We start from the raw sequence: 26,838 nt of genomic DNA, 5'->3' as shown, positions 1-26,838 counted from the left end.
TGAGCTGCAAATCTAAGGATGGGAATTCCACACAGAACATGTTAAAATCAAAAAAGTACAGAAACAAAGAGGAGCAACGGAACAGGTTGAGAAACCGGTGAAGAAAGTTGGAGAAAGACCAAGATCAGAGAAAACTGTACCAGGCTACTTGGAAATCAGACCAGAAAAAAAATGGCCCAAGAGAGGGTATAATTTCAGGGGATGTAACCCAACCTGGATGGAATGCAGGCAATTCCCTTTTTCTTTTCCCTTGATAACTGGATTTGCAGAACTCAAATGGGAATAAGCTGACCACACACCAGGTAAGAGATGTTTAGTAGTTGTTGTGAATTACAATATTTGTTTTAAGCTGCAGCTAATGCATTTTTATACCTGTGTGTGTGTGTGTATAAATGTAGATATATATATACATGTTTCTTTTGTCAGTGTAGATACATACTCAATTTTATTTGGCTGCAATCCTGTGCACAGGCTGCTTTTATCCCAACAAACGCTTACCTGTGGGCTGCAATCTACAAAAGCTTGAGTGTGCTACAACAAATCTGCTAGGCTTTAAGATGCCACAAGTCTCTGTTGTCTTTATTTATAATATTCACTCTTTTTTCTCTAGAACATTTGCTCGCATAACTTTGTGGGGACACTTGTATAGTAAATTTGGCTTTAGACCATGTTTTTAACCAACTTCTCCCTATGGGTGGTCCATTTGTGCAGTTCCTCACTGTTGTTTTCAAGCTAATTTTTAAAGTGGTCATTTCCAAGGGGTCTCCAGTAGGATGAATTTGGACTCAGGTCTTTGAGAGGGTTCACAGCCAGCTCTCAAAATTCCTGGAGGAGTGGGACAGAAATCCCAGTTTTCTCAGAAAATACAGGCACACCAAAGTTTTGTTTGGGAGTAGTACTGCCATGAGCAGCTCCCTCCCTCCCTCCTTCTATCTCCTTCCCCCCCCCCCACTCATACACAGCCAGACAGCCACTGTTAATATAAACTACTTATCTCTTTGTTCTACCCTGTCAAGGTCATCATCCACTGATAGACTCGTAAGCGGAGCTTAGTGGTAAATGTGAATCCTCAGATATTATACTGACTATAGAAAGTAATTTCAAACTATAGCAATGACGTAAAGGAACTCAAACTAATTGCCAAGGGAATCATTTGCAATTGCAGGTGACTTTTTTGGGGGGGGCGGTACAGCAGACATGTGGTATCAGTCTCTGTGTCTGGACTCCTTATTTCACTACTTGAACATGACAAGGAAAGGCGGCACTTTGTTCAAAAGTACAAGTAGATGCCACCACTGCTCCAGACTCCACAGGGATGACTCCACTATTTGGGATTAGGGATGGGAAGATCTGTCAGTTTCGGTTCTCTCTTTTCTCATTTTTCCAGTCTCAAATTCAGTTCTCCACATTTCTGCAGGGATTTTTTTAAGCCTCGTGAAAATTCTCCAGCATTTTAGTTGGAATTTCTCCTAATAAGCAGATTTTGTAGATAGTTTTGACTGATGTACATGTTTTTCCTAGCAATTTCTCCTAATATTATGCATGTCTGTATTTTCACTCACATTATTTTTATGCAAATTTCCCCCTAACATTTGCATTTTTGTAAGCATTGTTTGGTTGCCGGACTGCACTGCAAAATTTGAATAAGTTAATTTTGAAGGATAGCTGTGTTTAGGTTGTCATATTGCTTTGGAAAGTGCAAATTTGATAAATTTGGCTTCAAATGCAAACTGAGTCGAATTTCTTGCCTGTTCCTATTTGGGATCCTTCCGCTCACTTGAGCAAAATATACAGCAAATGTTCAACCAATGTTTTGCTGTGGGTCTTATGGGTCACTTTTGCAGTGCTGGACTAATGCCCCTGGAAAATCATCCCTTGTGAACCACTATCCAGCCTTCCCTTCTTGCAAACAGTGACAAATGCATCCACATTATTGGGCAAATAGAAGAACTGTCTCTGCAGGTGAAGTCAGATGCATCATCTATGTCCCACTGTTCTGAAAACCCCTTCACATACGATTTTCCTAAATTAATATCACTTACATGTAGGAAAAATATGCATATAACATATCCATGTGCATATCATTGTGCACATATTTATTTTGCTTTGTGTACATGTGATAGAAGCCTTGATCAACAATGGGATTTTCTCATGCTTTGGACTCAGTGATTTAAGATAAATCAGAAGCCTCAGAAGATAACCTTTCACTCCTTGCTAAATGGTAGCATGATGAGGCATGGTGATTCTCTGTGTAAACTTCTACTGATCTTCTGACGCAAATTATAGGGCCTGTGGTTGACTACCTGACCGCTCCTATCCTGTGCTGCAGACAAATGGAAGAGGATCCTGGACTTGAGAAGGAAGGGTTTCCATGTGAGTTGTAGGGATCGGATGAACAATCTATCTTATTTAACAAACACATTTATTTATAATCTCATTGTATCTGAAGTTCCTGTGGAAATCCAACATGACATCATTTAGCTTTATGCATTTTCCTTCCATTATGGAAATGCATGGATTATATCAGCCTTTCTCAACCTTTAGGTTTCCAGATGTTGTTGGACTACAACTCCCATCAGCTCCAGCCAGCATGGCCAATGGTCAGGAATAATGGGAATTGTCATCCAGCAACATCTAGGGACCCAAAGGCTGGAAAAGGCTGGATTAGATTATAATAGCACATATTTGGAACTCTCAATGAGTGGCAAGTCTAGCAATTAAATGCTACTTAAAAATTACGGGTGTTGCATACATAGGGTTAGTGTCATGGCCCCGTCAGAGGACTCCTCAGATGAGGACGACTTGGGAGTAACAGCAGCAGACCCAGGAGCAGCAGGAGACACGGAGGAGCCTCCTGAGAATTCAGCTCCTTCTGCCCCTCAGCTGCAGAGCACCCCAGGGACAGCAGAGGCCCTGCAGCCAGACACAGACAGTGAACAGGATACTCCCCCCTCACCTGCAGAACATAGACAGCAGAAGGTCAGGCAGAAGAGAGGCAGACCTGTCTCCTTAAGGCCCAAACGCTGAGGGCTCACACCTGCTGTCCATCCTGCTCTTTATAAGGCACACCTTGGCTGCAGTTTGTTGCTGACTGCAATGTCAGGCGTGGCTTTGTGTAGACCTAGTTTCCCTGCAGCATCTCTTTGACTGACCTCCTTGGCAATTGATCCCGGACCTCCACTGACCTCGCTTCTGGACTTCTGACTCGGCAAGTACGCTTCGGATAGGTCTGACAGATTTACAACCCGACTGCTGGCTAAGGACTTTCCTTCCCTGCCAAAGACCCAGGAATTTCCAGCCCCCCCTGACACTGCTGATGCGGTGTAGAGCTGACAGTTAGGCTGAGAGAGAGCTTCATAGACAAAAACCTTTTAATTCAGAATTGATCATGAAGGTTGAGTTAGGAATCAGCTACACCGTGGGGATTTTTTAATAGGGCCAAATATTGGACATATTTGATAGCAGCGTAATGATTACACTGCAATTATTTGTGTTCGATCAGTGGTGGTAGGTTGGCCTAAATATTTGTTGAGTTGGTGGCACATTGTAAGCAAAATCAAATCCCTTTAGTTCAGTTGTGTGCACACACCAGGAGGAATATTGTCCAGTCAGGTAAAGTTAGAGCCAGTGTGGTATAGTGTCGGAATGTTGGACTAGGACCTGGGTGACCAGGGTTCAAATCCCCGTTCAGCCATGAAGCTCACTGAGTGGCCTTGAGTCAGTCCTTTATCCTAATCTGCCTTATAAGATTGTTGTGAGGATAACATTGAGAGGGGGAGAACCATGTATGCCACCTTGAGCTCCTTGGAGGAAAGCAACGTACTGGCTAAGTGTACTAATAATAATTTCAGTAGGAACAATCCAGTCCCAAGAACTAGGTTTGGTAATATAAAAAGGCAAGGTAGAGAAAAAAGAACCGTGTGAGATATAAAGTAGATAACTTTTGAGACTGTCTCTTGAAATACCACTGATGATTTTTGGCCATGGGACTCAAAGTGGATTATGCTATTACCCGACAAACTGGGTATCAATCCATGGAAAGAGGGTAGCTGCTTCCAGTTAACATTAAATCTAGCATCTGATACAGGCAGGTGACAGGACTGGGGCCAACAGCTGTAAGTGCTACAAGATACCCCAGTTGTGCCCTCTGATTACCCCTGCCATGCTAATGTGCCATGCTTGGCCTTAGCCTGACGAGACAGTGGCAGGGCCCAATGAAGGTCCTGCTGATTTCTTATACAATGGGGGAATGAGGTAGGGCCATTTAAAATGCAGCATGGGTGGGTGGTCACAGGGAGCCAAATCTTTCCCTACCCATACTGTACTACTGGAAATCACTTTAAAAAAAATTAAACAAAATCAAATACAAAAATAACAACAGAGCAACAAAACTGCCATGGCTAACAAAAGTTTACAAAAAAGAAAAATGAAATCAAATATAAATGTATGTACAATTATATAATAAAAATAAATATATATAAATTTTCTGGTAGACACGTTTGGTTAATAAATACTTTATAGATTAGATCAAGAAAAAGAATTCAAAAAATATGAAGTTTGTAACATCTATTCAAAGAGTTCCCTACTATGGTGAGATGTACAGTATTTCTATTTAAATTATAGTAATTATTTTTAAATCCATGTATAGATATAAATTAATACATGCAAATGTTATGCAAATCTGTGTCCCCTTGCCCTCTTTTGGGTGATACATAGCTACCCTATTTAAATCAGCACACACTACTTGCTGTCTTGTAATATTTCTTGGTAGATCTGATGCCTACTGTCATTCATGACTAATTTGGCCCATAGAATCTAGATATGCCCTCTGAAGTTCCACAGAGTGGGAGGGGTGAGTGTAGGAGTTGCTTCTTTAATGTCAGGAGTTTTGTTTAGTGAGGACAGGACAATCATACCCATCCACCCACCAACCCACAATTTCTAATCACTTATGAGTATTTCTCAGGATTACCTGGATTTCTGGTAGGTTCCATACACTGAACGACGCACTGAACTTGCAGGTCCCACTATTTTAAACTATTAAACAAGTCTCTAGGTATGCATGCCAAAGGTCCAAAACCCTTTATTAAAAGGGGAAAAAGTAACCATTCAGCATTTCTATAGTGCTAATGAGATATACAAAAGGAACCACAACAAATCCTCTTAACATATTTACTCTTTTGCAGTTTAATCTTGAATAAATCCAGGAGTGGATTTATTCTTACTGAGATCCATTACCTTTCCCTTAGCACTGAAATCTGAAATTGCACCCCTGGTTAAGATTGAGCAGCCCTGCCTGCTTTGCTCAGGGGGTACAAGTGCTCCAGCTGTCAATGATCCTTAAGCATCTTCTGGGATATGATTTGGGGAATGTTTCCTGATGGATGAGATGGCAACCTCCTGGTCTTTGTATGGTTTGTATAAGAGAGGTTCAGCCAAGTAAAAGCTAGGTGCCAAATGAGGATTTGAAAAGTCTTCTCCGTTGAAAATGGTGCCTCCAGAATGGGTGAGTCATCAAAGCATGAGACCTACTGTATATAGCTTCTGACAATGGTAATAATTACACAGCAGAGAACAAATATTTTAAAGAGTAATTCTGGTGGGGATAGAAGAAGGAGGCAAGTGAAAGCAAGGAGACAGGATGAAGACTAGGAAGGAGAGGGTGAGAATATGGGAATGGAGATCACTTTCCTCTTTATTCCTCTTCTGCCGCCCCTCTTTGTCCCCCCCCCCGCTTTACCAGTGCCAAGATTGGTGTGTGTGCAATCTGTTGTTTCTCTTCTGAGACTGGTGCAGGCAACAAAACCTGGAAAAAACACATCACTAGAATTTAGACTGCTTTTTTTTTTAATGATATTTTGGGGGTGCTTCTGGAACAGCTTAATCTTTTCTTAACTAGTAGAAGAGCCTTGGCCCTCCCTTTCCAACTTGAACATGTGCAACTATGTTCCTATGTGCTCTCTTCCAGCCCTAGTCATTGCACTGATCCACATGGCTAAAATAAGAGGCCAACTAAAATATTGAGGGCTTCTGTTCTGTCTAGTGGGTGAAAGCCTCTTCAAAGTCATTCTCCCATACTGACATTCTGTCTTTTGACAGAATTCACAGGACCTGTGAACGTTCCCATCTCAGAAATTCTAGGTATTTATGTAGAGATTCAGTCTATTTGTACTCCTAGAACGAGGCCTATTCTCTCAAAAAATAAAGCACACTTGGCAATCCTTGTTTTAATTCACATTATCTTATATCTAGCTACCTGTGCAGCTCTGGGAGGGCACCTAGAGCAAGCCCACCTCAGCTTGATGCAAGTGAGCTAACTATATGTATGTTTAAAATTCTTTAGAAGAGATTCTCCTTATCATTTCCAGTGGCGTCTGGTGCCCATAGGGAATGGTGGGGCGGAAGAGAGGGAGACCAACAGTAGGCAAAATCGGAACCAATGACACACAGAACTACCCCCTGACAGGCTGTAAGAATGAAGGCAAGCGGGAAAGGGTTGGCTGAGGTTCAAGGGGCAGTGCTCTGTTTGCCCTAATGCACCAGCCTCCACTGATTATCTCCTAGGAAAAGATATATTTACTTAAATAAAATTAAGGATCACAGAGGAGCATAAGGAGGGTTCCCTATTGACCATGAGTTTTAATCACCCTGTCTAGCAGCTGCATTTTACTTCATCACTGCGGTAAAATGAACAAAAGGCAAGAGGAAATAATTTATATACCACTATCTCATGTTTCTCTCCTGGCTCTCATTTCACTGCTACATCCAATCACAGATCGGATGACTGAGTGGCTGACACAGAGAATAAACCAGAATTTCTGTACTTTGCAATAATCCCATGAGGAAAATTCTTACTTGTTTCCATTTTATGGATGAAAACTGAGGCTGTGAGATAAATACTTTCTCAAAGCCTACCCCAGTGAGCTCACAGCTGAGCAGCATTTTGAATCCAAGTTTCCTGGGTCCATGTACACTCTGTCTAGTAAACCACAAATAAATTCATGCAAGCTTTTAACCAGCTGATAATTACCTATCTGAGCATGTTGTAAATCATCAGTGTTTTGATGGTCTAATTGTACTAGTTCAGTTAAACAAAATAGTCTGTGAACACTTACATCTTAGAAATCAGTTCCTTATTCATAAATGTACAGTTTCCCAGACTACTTATAAAGCTGATTTGTCCACAAAAAATATTCTTGTTGGCACACACAGACTGTCAACAGGTTATGCTAATATCACGTGAACATATTGTTGCTTCTGTATGCCTGAGAGCAAAAGACAAATAAATTGAAATTGCTTTAAATTGCAAGTGCACAAGCACAATGCAAGAATAAGATGCAATTTATATAGCAAGATAAATTAGCCTTGGCATTGAAAGGCTTATCAGACCTTGTGCTGGATTCTGGATACTTTTACAAGGGCAAAAGTTTCCCAGGACCGTTCCATCAGTGGCTATTTTGGTTCTCTGGTTTATCCAGTGAATAGTATGGCCATTAAGGGGTATGAAATTTGTGTTTATGAGTGCCATCTTGTTCATGTGGTTTCTGAATGCACAGAACACTAAATTGGCCTTGAAGGTGGACATCTTGGGTCAATCTCAATGAAGCATAAGTCTGTTGCTTGCCATTTTTTTTCTAATTAAAGCTGGGTGTCTTTTTGAAGACTGTGTTGTCGTTCAGTGATACAAAATTAGCTGGGTAGGGTTTCAGGCCCTGTTGAAAGGTCAGATTCAACAAGAATGTTTTCCTATCACTACATCTGCATGACAGAATAATATGCACCTTGAATTTCTGCCCTGTCATGTCGCGGTAAGAAGCACAGGAGGCCTACTGGAAGATGGGAAATGGAAAACTTAGTCAAAAGACACATGGTATTCTTTTCTGAAATTGAAATGGGGATGGGAGGGAATCCTCCCTGACACTGCCAGTCCTATGATGCTGTTTTGTAGCTCAGTGGTAGAGCCCACACTTTACACCCAGAAGGTCCCAGGTTCAATCTCTCCTGGTAGAAAGACTGAAGCCCTGGAGAGCCATTGCCAGTCAGTATAGACCAGGAGTAGGGAACCTTTGGCCCTCCCCCATCAGTCCTAGCAAGCATGGCCAATGGCCAGGTGCGATAAGAGTTGTAGTTCCAGCAACAGTTGGAGGGCCAAAGGTTCCCCAACTTTGGTGTAGACAATACTGAACTTGACAGATGAATGGTCTGACTTGGTGTAAGGGAACTCCTTATATTCCATTCACTGATGCTGCAGCGGCATCTTTTATAGTGCCACTACAGGGCAAGTGCACAGGATCCTACCACCTAGTTCAGCTGTGTACCTGTTACGTAATACACTTGCACATTTTTGCCAATTGCATATATGGTCTTATAACACACTCATATTTGGATGTCTTCTTCTCTGCTCCTGTTTCTAACATACAATTTCTTTTCCCTGCATCCTCCTTCATTGGGTTACAGGGGCTATCCCTCAGAGTGTGAACATGGCCTTTACTTATCTGTTACACACCTTCCTCAAGTTATTACTATTCTCTCACAGCAATTATGCATTTATTGAACAAAGTACAATGCTATAAAGATGCTTTTTAAAAAACGAGATGCGGAAAGTGGGCAACTTATCAAAGAATAGGTACAAGGAAATCCCACAAGGTGACAGTCTCAAGGTTCAATGTGCAGACTTTTCCCTCACACACTATTTTAAATGGTGCAATTTAAAAGTGGGGAAGTTTACCACCACTTCTACCTTCAGCTGCATATAAAGAACCATCAATGTGCTAGGGAAAATATTTGTCCCTTTCCAGACTGACACAATTTTATGTAAAACACCCACACTTATACCCACGCATTTTCAGTGTAGATAGCTCAGATCAAATATTGAGTAAAAATATAAGTTGAAGGATGCTCAGTGCAGCATTTGTACATGGCTAGTGTAGTTAAGACCATAATGTCTTCTAAGGATCACCAGATTTTAGCCCAATGTCCTCTTACAGTGGTCAGTACTAGAAGCTATAAAAGTAAGAGCATAAAGCATTCATGGAAGTTAATAAGGCATTCATTTTCTGCCAAGTCAAAAGGAAAAGCAAGGCATGTTTGCATGCATGGACCAGAGTGACCATCAATTGAGAAAAGCCAGCATGATTTTACACCAGCTGAGGACCTGACCCTGTGCAACTAAGCTGTGGTTTTATTTCTATACCTTTGGCACATTTAAAAGATAAAAAGAGCTGTGTTATTAAAAGAAACAACAACATATGGTTTTTGCTGATCTCCTCCTACCCAATCTTTTCTACACTAAGGTACTTAGACCCAAAATGCACAGTCTAGTTAATGGGTGCTATAATGTTGCCAACCCTGATGAAAAAGAAGTCATTGTGGGTACAGAGAGGAATGAATCCAGGCCTATCCTATGCCTTGGTTTTGCATTCTTCTTTCTCCTTATAATGCACTCATTTTCTGTCGCTTTTTCACTCCCATTTTTCACTCTCCTTTTCTATTCCTGTGTAGGAGAGCAACATCCCTACCCTTGAAAAGTACATGTGCACAGTTCATCCTTGTGCCCATGTGCACGCACCCACAGATCAATAGCAAATACTTTCTTTGTTTGTTTATATTTTCCCATCAATAGCAATTTGCAGAGAAACTGGTTCTGGCAATGATTGAGCTGTTAGAGTTTGGTTATATCATGCCCTCTGATGCAGAGGCAAATTATCTGGGTATGTCCCTTTCTTTTCTACAACATAGAGCCATTTTATCAAACTAAGGGCAAAAATCTCCTTAAAACTAGCCATATCACTGTTAAACCTATAACCGACTTTTCAGCTGAATTTTCAGCTAGAGAAAGTGATTTAAATTAGACTGGTTAATATATTTAAGATGAATGACAAGAGTTTGTCCGCATGTCCTGAGAGCAACTATATGTACAACAGACGAAATCAGCCTTATCAAGTGACCCAGCAATCAAGAAGATATTATGGGCCTTTCTATATAATCTTTTTCTGCTTTTTAAAAAGAAGTCCTGTGCACTTTTGCAGGTTGTTATGGCACATCGCATTTGCTGAGCAGTCAAAGCAGTATTATATATATTGTAGCTAGGAAACGATTATACTTTCTTCAATAATGCATTTATTGTTACAGAATTTCACCAGTATTTTGTGGTATACTGCAATACATTTTGTTCTGGAAGCAGCTACGTATTAGGAGGGGATCGTTATAGGTCAACCATGTGGACGAGACTTTGGGGGAAGGATTGAATATTCTTGTTCAGCACAATGGATCCCAGCCTCTTCAATTCATTAAATGATCTAAAACACATAGTTGGTAGCAAATCATTTTCAGAACACGCAGGTTCTTACCTGCAGCTGCATTATTTAATTATATCCATGTTAGTGAATTGTCCCATATGTGTCACAAGAGGGTTTCTAATACCAATCTAAGTCATCCTTTGCCAATGTGGTGCCCTCCAGATGTTTTGAATCATGACGTAAGAAGAGCCTGCTGGATCAGTCCAGTGGCCCATCTAGCCCAGCATCTTGTTCTCACAGTGGCCAACCAGTTGCCCATGGGAAGCCCAAAAGCAGGACCTGAGCACAAGAGCACTCTCCCCTCCTGAGGTTTCCAATACAGTAGGGCCCCACTCATACGGCGGGTTATGTTCTGGACCCCCGCTGTAAAGCGGAACTCATTGAATAGAATGGCGCGTGATGCCCGAAAACTGCTGTAAAAGCAGAACAAGCGCCGTATGAATGGGGCTTTAGTCTAATTGCGTATAATTCAGACTGCTGTAAAGCGAAGTGCCGTAAAGCGGGGCCCTACTGTAACTGGTATTCAGAAGCATACTTCAAGCATAGAGGGAGAGCATAACCATTATGGCTAGTAGGTACTGATACCTTTATCTTCCATGAATTTGGCTAATCCTCTTCTATAGCCATCCAAGTTGGTGGCCATCACTGCCTCTTGTGGGAGCAAATTTTAGATTAACCTGTTGGCTGGGGTTAATAGGAATTGTCGTCTGAAACATCTGGCAAACATCAGGTTGGTGAAGGCTGACCTAAGTCATCAATACATACTCTTATGTAAGTCATCAAGCACTTCTATTTATAAATGAGCATCTAGCCTGCAGCTTCCTAGTACACTACTAGTGGCCTTATTTTTGATGTGTAGAATAAACAGGCAGAAGGTGTTTGTTAGACCAGTGCAGACAAATAATGTTGATTTCACACAAACAATAGTCTGTGTGAAGTGCCTCTTCAGAAGTGGGAGTGTTACACTAGTAGAGCAGCGTGAGGTGATGAAAGGATTCCTCTCAACTTGCTGTCTTGCACTAGCAGTTACACAACAGTCTGTCTCCCCACCCCCATTTGTGGCATAGCGAAGAAATAAGGGTACATTGCAAACTATCTTCAGAAACAGCACAAGACGTTTTACCACAAAATCCTGCACATGACTATTAAAAAAAAAGTCTGATTGAATTCAGATGAGCCTATTCCTGCTGGAAACTAAGTTTAGGATTGAAACCTTAGTGCCTCAGGCAGAAAATACGCCATGGTAGTAAAAGCATAATAACAAACTAAATAATTATATTATCTCAAAATGTGTCACCTCAGGCCGCATCTGCACTATACATTTAATGCAGTATATTATACCACTTTAAACAGCCAGAGCTCTCAAAGCATCCGTCGTGGGAACTGTAGTTTGTTAAGGGTGCTGAAGGTTGTTAGGAGATCTCTCTCTCTCTCTTTTTTAATTTAAATAATTTTATTAATTTTCAGAAAAATAAATCATACATCCATTGAGAGTAAGGGGTAAATAACATATATGTAAAATAAAATTTCCTGCACTTAATATACAAACAAATAATCAGTTATTATTATTTGGTCACCTTTATAAGTTCCATTATCGAACTAGTGCTGTAATATCCAATGCAATTAAAGTAATGCTCAAGATTCTACAACAAAGGCTCTTACCATATATGGAGCGAGAAATGCCAGACATCCAAGCTGGATTCAGAAAGGGAAGAGGCACCAGAGATCATATCGCAAACATATGTTGGATAATGGAACGGACCAAGGAATTTCAGAAGGAAATCAACCTGTGCTTTATAGATTACAGCAAAGCCTTTGATTGTGTAGATCATGAACAACTATAATAAATAATAATAATAAAATTTTATTTATGAGTCACCTATCTGGCTGAATTAACAGTCACTCTAGGTGACGTACATTTACATATTAAAATACGATAAAACCAATGAAAACCAAAACAGTAATTAATGTACCTGTATTAAAAATAACCTACCCCAGAGATCCCATAGGCCTGCCTGAACAGCCAGGTCTTCAAGGCCCGGCGGAAACCTATCAGGGAAGGGGCATGGTGAAGATCAAAAGGAAGGGAATTCCAGAGGGTAGGGGCCACAATCGAAATGTTTTAAAAGAAATGGGGGTGCCACAGCATCTGATTGTCCTGATGCGCAACCTATACTCTGGACAAGAGGCTACTGTAAGGACAGAATATGGAGAAACCGATTGGTTCCCCATCGGAAAGGGTGTGAGACAGGGATGTATTTTATCACCCCAGCCTTTCCCAACCAGTGTGCCTCCAGATGTTGTTGGACCACAACTCCCATCAGCCTCAGCCAGCATTGCCAATGGTCAGGAAGATGGGAGTTGTGGTCCAACAACATCTGGAGGCACACTGGTTGGGAAAGGCTGTACCACCCTATTTATTTAATCTATACACAGAACATATCATACGGAAAGCGAGATTGGACCAATATGAAGGAGGTGTGAAAATTGGAGGGAGAAATATCAATTTAAGATATGCAGACGATACCATACTACTAGCAGAAAACAGTAATGATTTGAAACGAATGCTGATGAAAGTTAAAGAGGAAAGCACAAAAGCAGGACTACAGCTGAACATCAAGAAGACTAAAGTAATGACAACAGAAGATTTATGTAACTGCAAAGTTGACAACAAGGACATTGAACTTGTCAAGGATTATCAATACCTTGGCACAGTCGTTAACCAAAATGGAGACAATAGTCAAGAAATCAGAAGAAGGCTAGGACTGGGGAGGGCAGCTATAAGAGAACTAGAAAAGGTCCTCAAATGCAAAGATGTACCACTGAACACTAAAGTCGGGATCATTCAGACCATGGTATTCCAAATCTTAATGTATGGATGTGAAAGTTGGACAGTGAAAAAAAGTGGATAAGAGAACAATCAACTCATTTGAAATGTGGTGTTGGAGGAGAGCTTTGTGGATACCATGGACTGCGAAAAACACAAATAATTGTGTGTTAGAACAAATTAAACCAGAACTACCGCTAGAAGCTAAAATGATGAAACTGAGGTTATCATACTTTGGACACATAATGAGAAGACATGATTCACTAGAAAAGACAATAATGCTGGGAAACAGAGAAGGGAGTAGAAAAAGAGGAAGACCAAATGAGAGATGGATTGATTCCATAAAGGAAGCCACAGACCTGAACTTACAAGATTTGAACAAGGTGGTTCATGACAGATGCTATTGGAGGCCACTGATTCATAGGGTCGCCATAAGTCATGATTGACTTGAAGGCCCATAACAACAACAAATAAATTCCATAAATTTTGAAAAGCCTTGGAAACCTTGTTTTTATTGTCTGCTACATTAGTATATGTAATAAAACTCCCCCCACTCTGCCACAAAATATTTTTTACATTTCTGTCCTTTTGCCATCTTTAGCTTCTGCAATAATTTTTCTATTAAGGCTAATTGCCAGACTTTACTATACCACAACAAAATAGATATACCTTTCAGATCCTTCCAAAATCATGCTAGTTAGGAGATCTCTATTCCCCTTACAGAGCTACAATTTTCTGAGCGGTTTAACAGTCAATCCCTCTTCCCAAAAATTTTTGATCATCAGATGGGGGGGGGAATTAAAACCTACAGTGGGTCTGTGATATTTATGACACACTCGGTACCAGCTTTTGGTTTGCATTAGCTCTGAACTGGAGTATGGCTCAGTGTTCCTTCCTTGCCATCAGTGTGACCTAACCTCCCACTCTACATGCCCCCCTCCTTTCCTTTCCTCATAAACAGCAGCTCTTTCCTTTATTGCTATCTTCATCCAGGTTTCCTTCATCGGTATCTTTCTGGAAGTGGTTTTTTAGAGCACCCCACAGTTGCCTAGCATTTGCAACCCAGCCTCCTGTCAATGGCTACTAGTTATTATGGCTGTATACCACCTTCAGGACCATATTGGTAGTATGCCTCTGAATACCAATTACTGGGGAACAGCAGTGAGAGAGGACTGTTGCCCTTGTGTCCTCCTTATATGGCCTTCCTAGAGGTATTTGGTTGATCACTGTAGGGAACAGGATGCTTGGCAACTAGATAGGCCTCTGGTGTGATCCAGCAGGGTTCTTCTTCTGTTCTTTTCCTCAGATCTGGCTGATAGGTAGCAACTACAAATTTATTGTGAAAGGAAAGGCCTACAAAGGCCCCTCCAAGTTGGTGTTTTATTCCAGGTGTATTCTACAACACGTTTTTCGCACAATAACAATGCAGTAGTGGTGGATTTATTCTACTTCAGTTTGTTCTGAGAATTGTCCCCATTATTGCTGTTGGGATGGGCTATAGTGCGAGAAAAAAAATGAGACAAAAATAAACCAGAACATTTCAGCAAGAAGTGACACTGAATGGAAATGAAGCAGTGTGACCACCCCAAAACTTTTGCAGGCACCAATAATCTTGAAAGTGGGATTGCATATGACTATCCTAATAGCATAATGAGAACAAATAACAACAATAATAATCATAATTTATTAAATTTATACCCTGTCCTTCCTCCCTAAGGGAGCCCAGGGCAGCAAACAAATAATAAAGCACTAAGAATATCTTAAAAACAAAACATGTTAAAAACAAAACTCATTAAAAAGTCTTAAAACATATTTTTTTAAAAAAAAATCTTTAAAAACATCTTGAAAAGCTTCTTGAAAAACAACTCCAGCACAGATGCAGATTGGTATAAGGTATCTACTTAAAGCCATGTTGAAAGAGGATGGTCTTTAGTAGGCACCAAAAAGACAATAGAGATGGTACCTGTCTAATATTTAAGGGGAGGGAATTCCAGAAGGTAGGTGCCTACAAAGGCCCCTCCAAATTGGTGTTTTCTTCCAGATGTATTCTACAACACGTCCATGTGGTGTGAAATGGACTTTCTGATGAGATGTCCACCTGCTGATCACAGTGATCGAAAGGGTATAGAAATAATCATTAATTATATCCCTGATTTATAGCCTGTTTACTTTGTCCCTCAGAACTCAATTGGAGCCAGTGGAAACTGTGGCAGCCCCTATATTGTGGAAAAAGAGTATGACAATTGTGAAACCTTGGGAACTGGCTTTTGTCACAGACTCTCTCTCTCTCTCTCTCTCACACACACACACACACACACACACCCTCTGTATAAAATCTCCTTTGTCTTTTTATTTGGTATTTCCAGTTCCATCGTACACAAAATACAGTAGGGCCCCACTTTACGGCGTTCCGCTTTACGGCATTCTGCTGATGCAACGGCTTTCAATCAGGGGAAATTCCCTGTTTTAAAGCCAATTTTGTGGCATTTTACGGCATTTTTACGGCATTTTCATGCTGCGCGACCCATTAAAACCAATGGGTTCCGCTTTACAGCGGGGGCCTGGTCCCTAACCTGCCGTATAAGCGGGGCCCTACTGTATATCAATATATATTAATATATCAATAATCATGTCTTCATTTGCTGGTATTGATTCCAATGAAACAAAAAATTTAACCTCCCCCCACCAAAGCATCACTGAATGAATCCTTTCCTCCCATAACTGTTTATATCTTGCCATTTAATTTGTAATCATTATATCCCAGATTGTCCTCTTCCACGGGTCTATTGCGAATACAATATCCGTTTCTCGCATTTTAGCTACTGAATCCTAAGCAGATATCAACAGATGAGAGACCAAAACATAAGAACTTTGAGAAACCTGATGTTGTATATAACCAAAAACATTGCTAAGGGGTCTAAATACAAATCAGCACCTGTTTTTCCTCTGTATTTTCAAAGTGATAATTAAAAGTGGCAGGGGCAGTGGTCTTCCTCTGCCAGTGGTCCTTATCCTTGCAGAAAAATAATGCTTTGGAGCAGCCCCAACCTTCCCTCCAATCTGTGTGCTTGTGGGAGCATGCTTCTCTTGTGTTGCTGGGGAATATCCCTAGCAGCAGAGGTAACATAGAGTTGCTAGTCTTTGCCCCCCCGGGGAACATCATTGGCTTCCAACAACTCAGCCAGATGGGGTGACTCTGAGTTAGGCTGTCTGAAGGTTTTTTGCAAAATTATTCTTTTAACCATCACAGGATCTGGGGTGTGGGTAAGAAAGGAAGGGGAAATTGGATCACAGCAAGACACATGCGGACAAAATGACCTGCCAAACATGTCATTGGCCGGCGGGCTTTGCACATATGAACGTTTCAGTTTGACACACACTCACAGATAAATATATATGTACATAAAAACATAAGAAGAGCCTACTGGATCACACCTGTGTCCCATGTAGTCCAGCATCTTGTTCTCACAGTGGCCAAGCAGATGCTTATGGGAAGCCTACAAGCAGGACCTGCATGAAGCAGCATTCTCCCCACTTATGGTTCCCAGCAACTGGTATGCAAAGGCTTACTGTCTCTGACATATGTCCCAATGTTAAGCCCTGGCATTAAAAAAAAGCAAATTGGGAACAGAGGCACTGAACTCTGGTGAGGCCTAGGTTAAATTAAGCCCTGACTGCACCCTTTAATCTAGTTCCAGTCCTGTTTAGGGATGGGTGAGAATTTTGATTCAGTTTGAATTTCAAGCAGAATTTATCAAATTCACAATTTCTGAAACAATATGAGAACTGAAACAGAGCCATCCTTTGAAATTCACATTTATTAGAATTTTGGGATGCAGTTCGCCAACTAAACATTTAAAAAAATGCATACAGTAGGGCCCCGCTTTACGACGCTTTGCTTTACAGTGATTCGCTAATACAGCGGTCTCAATTAGACGCAATTAGACTAAAGCCCCACTCATATGGCGCTTGTTCCGCTTTTACAGCGGCTTTCGGGCATCGCATGCCATTCTATTCAATGGGTTCCGCTTTACAGCAGTTTTTGCTTTACAGCGGGGGTCTGGAACGTAACCCGCCGTATGAGTGGGGCCCTACTGTATATTAGGGGAAAATGTGCATAAAAATGAATAGATGAGGGAAAATAACATGCAAAAAGGCACGAAATGATGGGGAATGGCTTGCAAAAATGTGTACCTTTGGCAAAACTGCCTACAAAAATGTGTTTATTTGGAGAAATTCACACCAAAATGGTGGAGAATTTTCAAGAGGATTTTTTTTGGGGGGGGGGAATCAAAGATTGCTGTAGAAATGTAGAGAACTTAATTTAACATTAGAAAAGTGAGAAACTAAGAGAACCAAAATTGATGGATCTTTCCATCCCTAGTCCTGTGTTTTGTTGTTTCAAGGTGACTGGGTAGTACGACAGCCTCCCCCAACCTGTTGCCCTCCAGATGTTTGCGGCTGCAACTCCCATCATTCCTGACCATTGGCCATGACTGTAATCTAGCACCATCTGGAGGGCACCAGGTTGGGGAAGGCTGGTATACAATACTATATTCACTGGCAACTGGAGGCTCTTGGTCTAAATCTGGCACTCTGAGGGATGCCGACTGGCCCCTTATTTCCCAATCCTAGACGCAAAATGTGGAGAAATTAACTCCTGTGGGAATAGAACTTGAAGCCTGGACAATTTTAGGGGTAAGGGTCCTTCCTTGCTTGCCAAAGCAGCCTCACTTGCTTGCCAAAGTGACCCTCCAGGAAAACTAGTTCCTGTCTGAATGAAGAACCTGGGCAAGTACTGATGATGCCAGCGCTCTTCTGGGAATGAAAAGAAGTTGGAGGTGGGCAGGGGGGTTGTAACCTTTTCCTATGTCTCACACTGGCTGTGTCATCTAGCAGGTCTTGGTGTTCATCCCTTGCTTTTCTGCATCCTCCTCACTCCTTCCCTCCACCATGTGGGCTGATCACGGCTCAAACTTTTAATTCAGATGGTAATTGAAATAATAATACGGGCAGAACCCCTTCTGTCTCTGATGCTGCAGCTGGTTTCATGGAGCTATGAATAGCTCTGAGTCACACTCTGAAGATGGTTTCACTTCCAACCGTTTGTTTTGTTTTGGGGTGAGTTTCCCCCCCCCCTTGGTCCTTGAACTGGTAAGGGGGGGGGAAGCCACCACACCCCTCTTTATACCCCATCATGCACCCAATTAGAGACGTATTTATATAATTACTATTTAAGTCTCAGGGAATGAGGTGGCCTAAAGAAATCCATCAGTTAACAATCATTGGGAGGACAGATGGGGACTGTTGGCATATACTCGGTCTATTTATAATTTTTTTTTTTTAAGCACAGTTGATTGCATTCCCCTCTTCATACCCTTCACATGCCACTTGTTGGTTGAGCGAACTGAGACTGGCCTGGTTTCACTCGTGTGTTTGGCAGTTTCTGTTTATTTGTTGGTTTTGTATCTTGCTGTCTCACTTGAACATTAAAATAGATCAATGAAATCCTGCCCACAGATGAGCAAAACTAGCCACAGTCATTTGTGCTATCAGGTAACATCCACGGTGGACCACTCTAATGCATCCTCTGCAGGCCTTTCCCCTGAAAACAGCTTGGAAACTGTTATTAGTCCAAACTGCAGGCAGCCAGATTTGCTGTATGGAATATATAACTCATAGGAACAGAGGAAAGCTGCCTTATCCTGAGTCAGACTTTTGATCCATCTAGCTCAGTATTGTCTGCCCTGACTGGCAGCGGCTCTCCAGGGGTTCAGACAGGGAGGCTTTCCCAGCCCTACTCCCAGTCCTAACTCCAATACTGTTCCAATTCTGTTGGCTACCAGATTATTTCTGAGCCCAGTTCAAGATGCTGGTGTTAACGTTTAAAGCCCTCAACAGTTTGGGACCAGAATATTTGAAGAGCTGCCTCAATCCATGTATAACTATCTATTGCACATTCTGGTCAATATTTTTGACCCTGGTCTGTTTCCCACTCAACCACCACCACATTAAAAAGTGAGGTGTGTCTACACAGAGACAGGGACTTCTCTGTAATGGTCCCACAGCTATGGGACACCCTCCCAAAGGAGATGAGCAGTAAAATTCCAGCTGTTTCATAAAGCCTTCAGATGCTGATGCTGTAGTATTAAACTTATTACATTTAGATCCCACCTTTCCTTCGAGGAAGCGCACATGGTTCTTTTCCTCCCCATTTTATTGTCACAACAACTCTGCCAGGTAGGTTAGGCTGAGAAATTACAATTGGCCCATGGTCACCCAGTGAGATTTATGTTTGCAACCCTCTAACCACTATACCACACTGGTGTGGTGATGTTACAGTGATATTGTGATGCCGCTTCTTTAGCTGTTCTTTTATGTATTTTATATTATTCTTGTTGCTAGATATTCTTTTATTTGATGCAATGCACAAACTCTGTGCCATGACCCAGATTTATCCATCTCCATTTCTGGTGCCTTTACTGACACCCCAAATATGTCTCCTGAGTCAGCTGTCTCATTTTACCTCACATTGAGGCTGCCCCTGAATCTCCCCCCCTTTCTCCAGGGAGGCAGGATAGGTGTAAAACACACAAAAAGCCCAAATCCTATGCCATTCAGCAACTCCTCATGTGTAGTTGAATAATGATGATGATGATGTGTGATATCATCACATTAGCATTCCGTCCTTGCGATAGTCAGTAAAGTAGAGCAAAAGGCAGAAAAACTCCTCATGCAATGTCACACCACATCATTTTTCAACTATTTGTTGTCAAGGAGATGCTGTGGGAGATGTAAGTTGGTGACACCCACACCACACACCATCCGTGTTGCTTTGGCCTCAGCGGGACTTACTTCTGAGTAAACACGCATATGACCTGGGCTGCAACTATAATAGAGCAGTCCCTTATGTACATGACTGAACAGACACATGTAAATGGATGGAAATTTCAGGTGATGCAGATTTTGGCTAAACATTAGAAGAAACTTCCTAATGGTACAAGTTGTTCAACCCTGGAGCAGAGACTGCTTCAGTAAGTGGTGGGCTCTCCTTTGCAGGAGGTAGTTAAGCAGAGGCAAGGTGGCCATCTGTCAGGGACACATGTCTTGCATTCCAGATCCAGCATTGAGCAGGACATGGGACTAGATGACCTCCACAGTCCCTTTCAACTTTATGATTCTATTAAAATGGCAGTATAACAAAAGCATAGGGAGGCAAGTCAGGACAGTTATCAGTGAGAGGTTTCAGAGAGGAATTCCATAACGAACCAGACCCCCTCTCTCTCTCTCTTTGCAGTTGTGAGAATACACAAAGGTAAGCCACACCCATGTATTCCACCCTGAGCTCAGCAAAGGAAAGGTGGCATAGAAATGTGAATAATAACATTTTTGTAAATTATGTGTTGTAGATTCTGTATAGAGAGCCAGTGTGGTGTAGTGGTTAAGGTGCTGGACTATGACCTGGGAGACCAGGGTTCGAATCCCCACACAGCCCTGAAGCTCACTGGGTGACCTTGGGCCAGTCACTGCCTCTCAGCCTCAGAGGAAGGCAATGGTAAACCCCCTCTGAATACCACTTACCATGAAAATCCTATTTATAGGGTCGCCATGAGTCGGAATCACTTGAAGACAGTCCATTTCCATCCCCCCCCCGTATACGTATATATCTGTATACGTAGATTGTAGACATAGTTATCAGTTTCTCAACTCCTCTTCTGCAGCCCTTGGGCCTTTCCATTGTTGCTTGAACACTAACCAGTGTAATTTCCAAACACCAGCATTGCTTTTTAAAAAGATCATGTGTTCTGCTTTTAAATATGTTTTAAAACTTTTTTTAAAGATGTTTTGTTTTAATATATTTTAAAGTCTGTTTTTATGATGTTTTAAAGTGTTTTTAGCGCTTTTGTATGCTGCCATGGGCTCCTACTGGGAGCAAGGGTGGGAAATAAATCAAATAAATAAATAAATAAAGCACACACCAGAGTGAGCATCCAAGAGGGCAACGGAACGTTTGGGACTGTGGGGAGGTCTGTACAACTTGTGATCCATCAAGTGAGATGCTGCCTTACCAGCCTTGTACCAGTGCCTGGCCAAGCGCTTTTTCTATTCCCAAGTGGGCAACACCACCAAGAGTTTTATTATTATTATTATTATTATTATTAGTAGTAGTAGTAGTAGTAGTAGTAGTAGTAGTAGTAGTAGTAGTAGTAGTAGTAGTAGTAGTAGTATCACGGCGGGTCACACCACTCTTAGACTGTGCGCTGTGCAGACCCGGATTAGACTCCTATGAGACTATTGCAGACTATGAGGATATACACCAGTGCACAACTCTTTAAGATATTTTAAATGCATTTTTAAAAAGAGTGAAAGAGTGGAGGAAGATCAAAAGCTGAAAGTAAAACAGGAGGTTTTACAAAAGTTAGCACTGATATGTGACAAGACTCTGTCAGGCTGGCAAATGTGCTCTCATAGCAGTGGTGCTATTGTAGTTTGTGTGTGAATACGCTAGGGATGGAAGGTTCTGTCAATGTTGGGTCCCTCTGTCTCTCATTTGTCCAATCTTAAATTCAGTTCTCCACATTTCTGTAGCAATTTGTGTGGGTTTTTTTTAAAAAGAGCCTCATGAAAGTTCTTCAGCATTTTAGTGCAAATTTCTCCTAATATACACATTTTTGTATACGGTTTTGCCTAATATACACATTTTTGCAAGCAATTTATCCCAATATAATGCTTTTATGTTATTTCAGCCAATATATTTATTTTTATGCACACTTCTCCTAATATATGCATTTTTGTAAACATCATTTGGTTGAATAACTCTATTGCAAAATTCGGATAAGTGCGGAATTTGAAGGATGGCTGTTTTCCCCTTCTCATATTGTTTCAGAAAGTGCAAATTTGATCAATTTGGCTTTAAATGTAAACTTACTTGAATTTCTCCCGCATCCCTAGTATTGGTGTGAAGCCCCAGAATAGCTCCTTAAAGGAATTTGACTGACACACCTTAACTCTCTTCTGTTTTCTGTCTCATTAGTCAACTCTTTCAAATTCAGAATCCACATTTAACTTCAACCTGAAATAAAGGGACACAATTTTATTTTTTTGAATGTATATGTCTTTTTTCCTTCTTTTTCCTAGTGCATATCTATACATAAATCCTGGTTAAAAGTGATTCCTTCTCACTAGAGCAGGAGAGGGGAACCTCAGGCCCTGTGGCTAAATGTGGCCCTCTAGACCACTCTGTCTGGCACTTGGAACTCTCCCCAGGCTATGCCCCTCACTGGCCCTGCTTCACACTCCAAGTGTGTTTGCCTGGCTGGCATGTGTCCTTGAACTCTGACAGAGCTTCTTGCTAGTCTGGGTGGAGAACGAGTGGGATGTATGAGTGTATGTAGAAATTAGCCCACCATAAAAAGGTAAAATTTGCATTCACTGCTCCCCCCACATTTGCCTCTGGTTTTGCCCATCACTGGGCATGAGGCCCTCAAAAGGTTGCCCAGAAGGGAATGTGGTCCCTGGGCTGAAAAAGCTTCCCACACCAGCAACAGAGAAACCTCAGAACTGTAGCATGTAGAGGGTATAGAAATCTCTAACAGAATTCATATCACCTGCATTATAATTCACAGGACTGATGTTTGGGGTGGAGGGGATAGAGCCATGACAGGTAGCTAGAAAGGGATTAGTACAAAACTATAGCATAGACATACCTTTACTGTCTCTCCTCCTCCTCCTCCTCCTCCTCTCTCTTCCCCTATTTTCCTATTTAACTTTTAACAGACCAATTTCATACCATTCACACAACGCACCTTAAGTCAGGGTTTAACTCACCTGTTGGTCCCAGACCCACTAGTTTGATCAGCATTCTAGCTAGTTAGTGGCACTGGAAGTGGGGCATGGTATAATAATAATCAATCTGAATTTACATGAAGATTCCTAATGGAGTTATGATATCAGATGTGAACTCATGTACTGGCATCATCAGCATAGTTCAACATACTGGCTGGAAAAGTTGTAAAAGCTGTTCTAGCTATGTGCGTCTCTCAAGGCTGTGAAGTCACAAAATGAAGTACTGTCATCCAGTGACATCATAGATCAGGGTAACTTCTGCTTCCTTCACTATCAAAGAGATGCACCAGTCCAGGTCTAGGTCACATACAAGGCATAGATTCAGATGCTTCAGTAGACCATTAAATTGTGATGAGGCCAGCAGCACTGGCACTACAGTCAACAGGGCTGGCTAAATCACTGGAGAACAAGTGGGACCTGGACTGGTGCTAAATTTGGAAGGATGCAATTTCTATAGAAGCCATTTGTGCCTCCAAAATGCCACGGCCACTTCTTGCAGGCTGCTCCCATTCCCGAGGCCTGAAAGAGGAGGAAGAAGAAATCCAGCCCTGTTACCACCACCACATGTCACCTCCTCCAGACCACGTCAAAAGTCATATCAGCTCTGGAGAGAATCAGATGAAAAATTTGAATGACCCACCCACATTTTCTTTGAAAGGGATGGCTAAAAACAAGAGCCGTGGTCCAGGAAGACAGCATGAAGCCAAAAATAGAAATTACAGAAAGAAAATAGCAAGGCAGAACCTTGGCCTTGAAGAAGTGTCTCTGTCACCAGAACCACTAGGCTTGAGCCTGGAGTTTCAAGACCCGTTGTACAAGGAGGCAACAGTTGCTAATAATTTGTCAGATAATGATGATGACGATGACTGGAGAAATAGATACCCTTCCTCTGCTTATGACAAAGTGCGTCTGTCCAAGATCACCAACATGGCCCAGTGTGATCCATACAATTACAATTCAACTGGCCTTTCGGGGATGGAGGCTTTCCCTTTGTGGTCGTTCAGTGATAATGACATGTGTATTGGGTGCCCTTCTCATACCAAGGCAGCTGAAACCTACGTTGCCCATGAAGAACCTATAGGAGATGTGGAATATGTGTCTTCGCAGCTGAGCTACCAAGAGCTCAAGGAGGAAAATTCCATGCTGCGGAGGAAGATCAAAAGGATCCAGAACTTCTCAGAAATTCAGACACAGATGGTGAGAAACCTTGAGAGGACACTGCAAGCCACAGTGAATAAAGAGGAGAAAGAGGCTCAGGATTTGGAAGCTTTGGTGCAACAGGCAGAACAAAACCTCCAGTGCATGACTCAAAGGGCTCTTAAGGCAGAGTATCATGTTGAGAAGATGAAGCAGGAGATGTCCTTCCTCCAGTCTGAGCTGACCTGCTACAAAGTAGAGAACGAAAGCCTGCGCTTGGGCCAGTCTAGCAACATGGGGGCAGTGAAACAGCACGTTGACATAGCTTTGCAGAACCTCCTCAGGGTCACCAACCATGCGCATGCTACCATCCATCAGCTAGTCTTTGGAGCTGAAACGCTGATGCTCGTTGCTGACCTCCTTAAATCTGTAGGCAGGATGTCTGAAGTTGAAAAGGAAGAAGACATGAAGAAACAAACTTAGGGGGCTCTCTGGTCTGCAAATGAAATGCTCCTGTGGTGCCTTTTGAGGCTTAACTCATTTGCTTTCATAGTGCTGAGGCATTCTGTGGCTTCAAATAAGCAATGACTCTTTTCCCCCCAGAAGTACTTTTATTACATAATGGAATATTAATTTCATATACTAATGCCTTCGGTGCTCTATTTCAAAGCTTACATCATAAGAAGCCAGCACAGTGTACAGGCCTCATGGATCCTTGTACAGCTGAGCTTAATTTTTAAAGACTGGGGGGATGGGGAGATGATCACATGATTGACTTCTTTTTTCTTAACTAAAGACCCATCTGCACTGTAGATATAACACAGTATCATACCACTTTAAACAGTCATGGTTTCCCCCAAATAATCCAGTTTGTTAAGGGTGCTGAGAGTTGTTAGGAGACCCTTATTCTTCTCACAGAGGTACAATTTCCAGATTTCTGTGGAAAGAGGGATTGACTGTTAAACCACTCTGGAAATTATGGCTCTCTGAGGGGAATAGGGCTTCCCTAACAACTCTCAGCACTGCTAACAGATGACAATTCCCAGGATTCCTTGGGGGAAGCCATGACTGCTTTAAGTGGTATGATACTGCTTTAAATATATAGTGCAGATGGGGCCTAAAAAGAAGCCACTTAAAATGGAAGGAGGACCATCCAGATTAGACCTGTGGCATGGAGGGGGAGCAGAGCTTCAACGCTTTGCCCCTGGCGCAGTCCCCATTCAGGTTCCCCCTCTGCCATGAGCGTTATTTGTATAGACCTAGGAGAAGGTTCAGTCTTAAGGATGCTTTCGCATGAGACGAGAGCCACTGTCAGATTCATGTTAACATCTAAGCCCTGCTCATGCCAAGTACTGGAAAAGAGGCCTTTGTAATGTGAATGAACATGCTGACCAATGTAAGTTTACCTTGACATTCCCAAATGACTGATGCAAAGGCTGCTTTACACACCCCAAAAGGCAAACCTAAGATGGCTGGTCAGCAGTTTTGACTAGGAGTGCTTTCATATGTGAGTCTTCACATTTAAGCTGGGTGAAAAAGAGGTCAGAGCTCCTGCACCTGTTAACAGTTTTGCAACAGAGGGGGATTTCAGAAGGTGTAGCTTGCCGTGCTTATTTTGTACCTGGCCACTCTACTTACCTGCCATGGTAGAAATGGGACAACTTGGTTACTTTAGGTATACCTCATAACTATTTTGAGGCTCAGAGTATACAACAAGAGGTGTGGTTTCAAGTAATATCGATGTTGCCTTGAAAACAACCTCATTGGTACTGCTTATCGTGTGGTGTTAGCAGGACTTGCCATACAAACACCTGCTGAAATTCCCTCTTCTACACAGCTATTCAAGGTAACAAAGGAACATAGGAAGCTGCTTCATACTGAGTTAAACCATTGGTCCATCTAGCTCAGTATCATCAACACTGTCTGGCAGTGGCTCTCCAGGGTTCCAGGCAGGGGATGTTCCCAGCACTACCTGGAGATGCCAGGGACTGAACCTGGGACCTTCTGCATACAAAACAGTTGCTCTACCACTGAGCTATGGCCCTTTCCTCAAAAGGACAGGTGCAGGAGCCCTGTCCTTTTTTGCATCTGCCTGCCCTAAACTTAGGGTTGCCAGGTTCAAGGCCTGAGACTGATCCTATATCTTTAGGAGAAGAGAAAGTCAGCCAAGTGCAGGTGTTCTTGCAACATTGTAATGGGAAAAACCACAAGGTAGAATTCTCCCTTCCCCCTGCACAACTTTTAAAGATACAGAAGACCTCTTGGAGGCTGGGCCTGGCAGCCAAGAGGTCTTCTGTAGCTTTAAAAGTTGTGCAGGGGGAAGCGAGAATTCCACCTTGTATTTTTTCCCATTACAGTGTTGCAAGAAAACCTGCACTTGGCGAATTTTGTCTTCTCTTAACGATACAGGATCACTCTCAGGCCCTGAACCTGGCAACCCTAGTTTAAATGATGATTGCTGGTGAGAAAAGTAGACGCCTTTGTCATGTGAATGAGCACTCCGGACAATGTTGGTTTGACATTCACATTGCAAGGCAATGAAAGCCTGAGCCTAATTTGTGAAAAAGCCTTGAGCTTCACAGTTGAATGCTATCTCTTGAACTATATTGCCTGCCTCTTTGTGGCACGAATGCAGCATGCCATAGTAGAGTGATGGGAAAGCTGCAGCCCTCCAGGTGTTGTTGGACCACAGCCCCATCCAGCATGGCCAATAGGAATTATGGGAGCTGT

The 26,838-nt window shown here is 42.1% G+C and overlaps 2 protein-coding genes across 3 annotated transcripts in view; both read left to right on the top strand.

Moving 5' to 3' along the window:
- Nucleotides 1-258: 258 nt before the first annotated feature.
- KCNJ4 (potassium inwardly rectifying channel subfamily J member 4) overlaps nt 259-26,838 on the top strand; it is a 42,202-nt gene continuing 15,622 nt past the window's right edge. Inside the window, exon 1 of one of the 2 annotated variants that reach the window (XM_061582808.1) lies at nt 259-302. The gene's annotated coding sequence lies outside the window, so the exon portion shown is untranslated. Of the gene's footprint in view, nt 303-2,322; nt 2,374-26,838 lie in introns of those variants that run through there. The other variant, XM_061582807.1, reaches the window with a different exon arrangement.
- On the top strand, nt 23,449-24,591 carry LOC133363315 (endosome-associated-trafficking regulator 1-like). Its single transcript, XM_061582719.1, has one exon. It carries the CDS (start codon nt 23,449-23,451, stop codon nt 24,589-24,591), a length of 1,143 nt encoding a protein of 380 aa, XP_061438703.1.

Source organism: Rhineura floridana, chromosome 8, assembly GCF_030035675.1.
Source record: "Rhineura floridana isolate rRhiFlo1 chromosome 8, rRhiFlo1.hap2, whole genome shotgun sequence".
NCBI classification, from domain to species: domain Eukaryota; kingdom Metazoa; phylum Chordata; class Lepidosauria; order Squamata; family Rhineuridae; genus Rhineura; species Rhineura floridana.
This window is presented reverse-complemented; position numbering and strand designations above follow the sequence as displayed.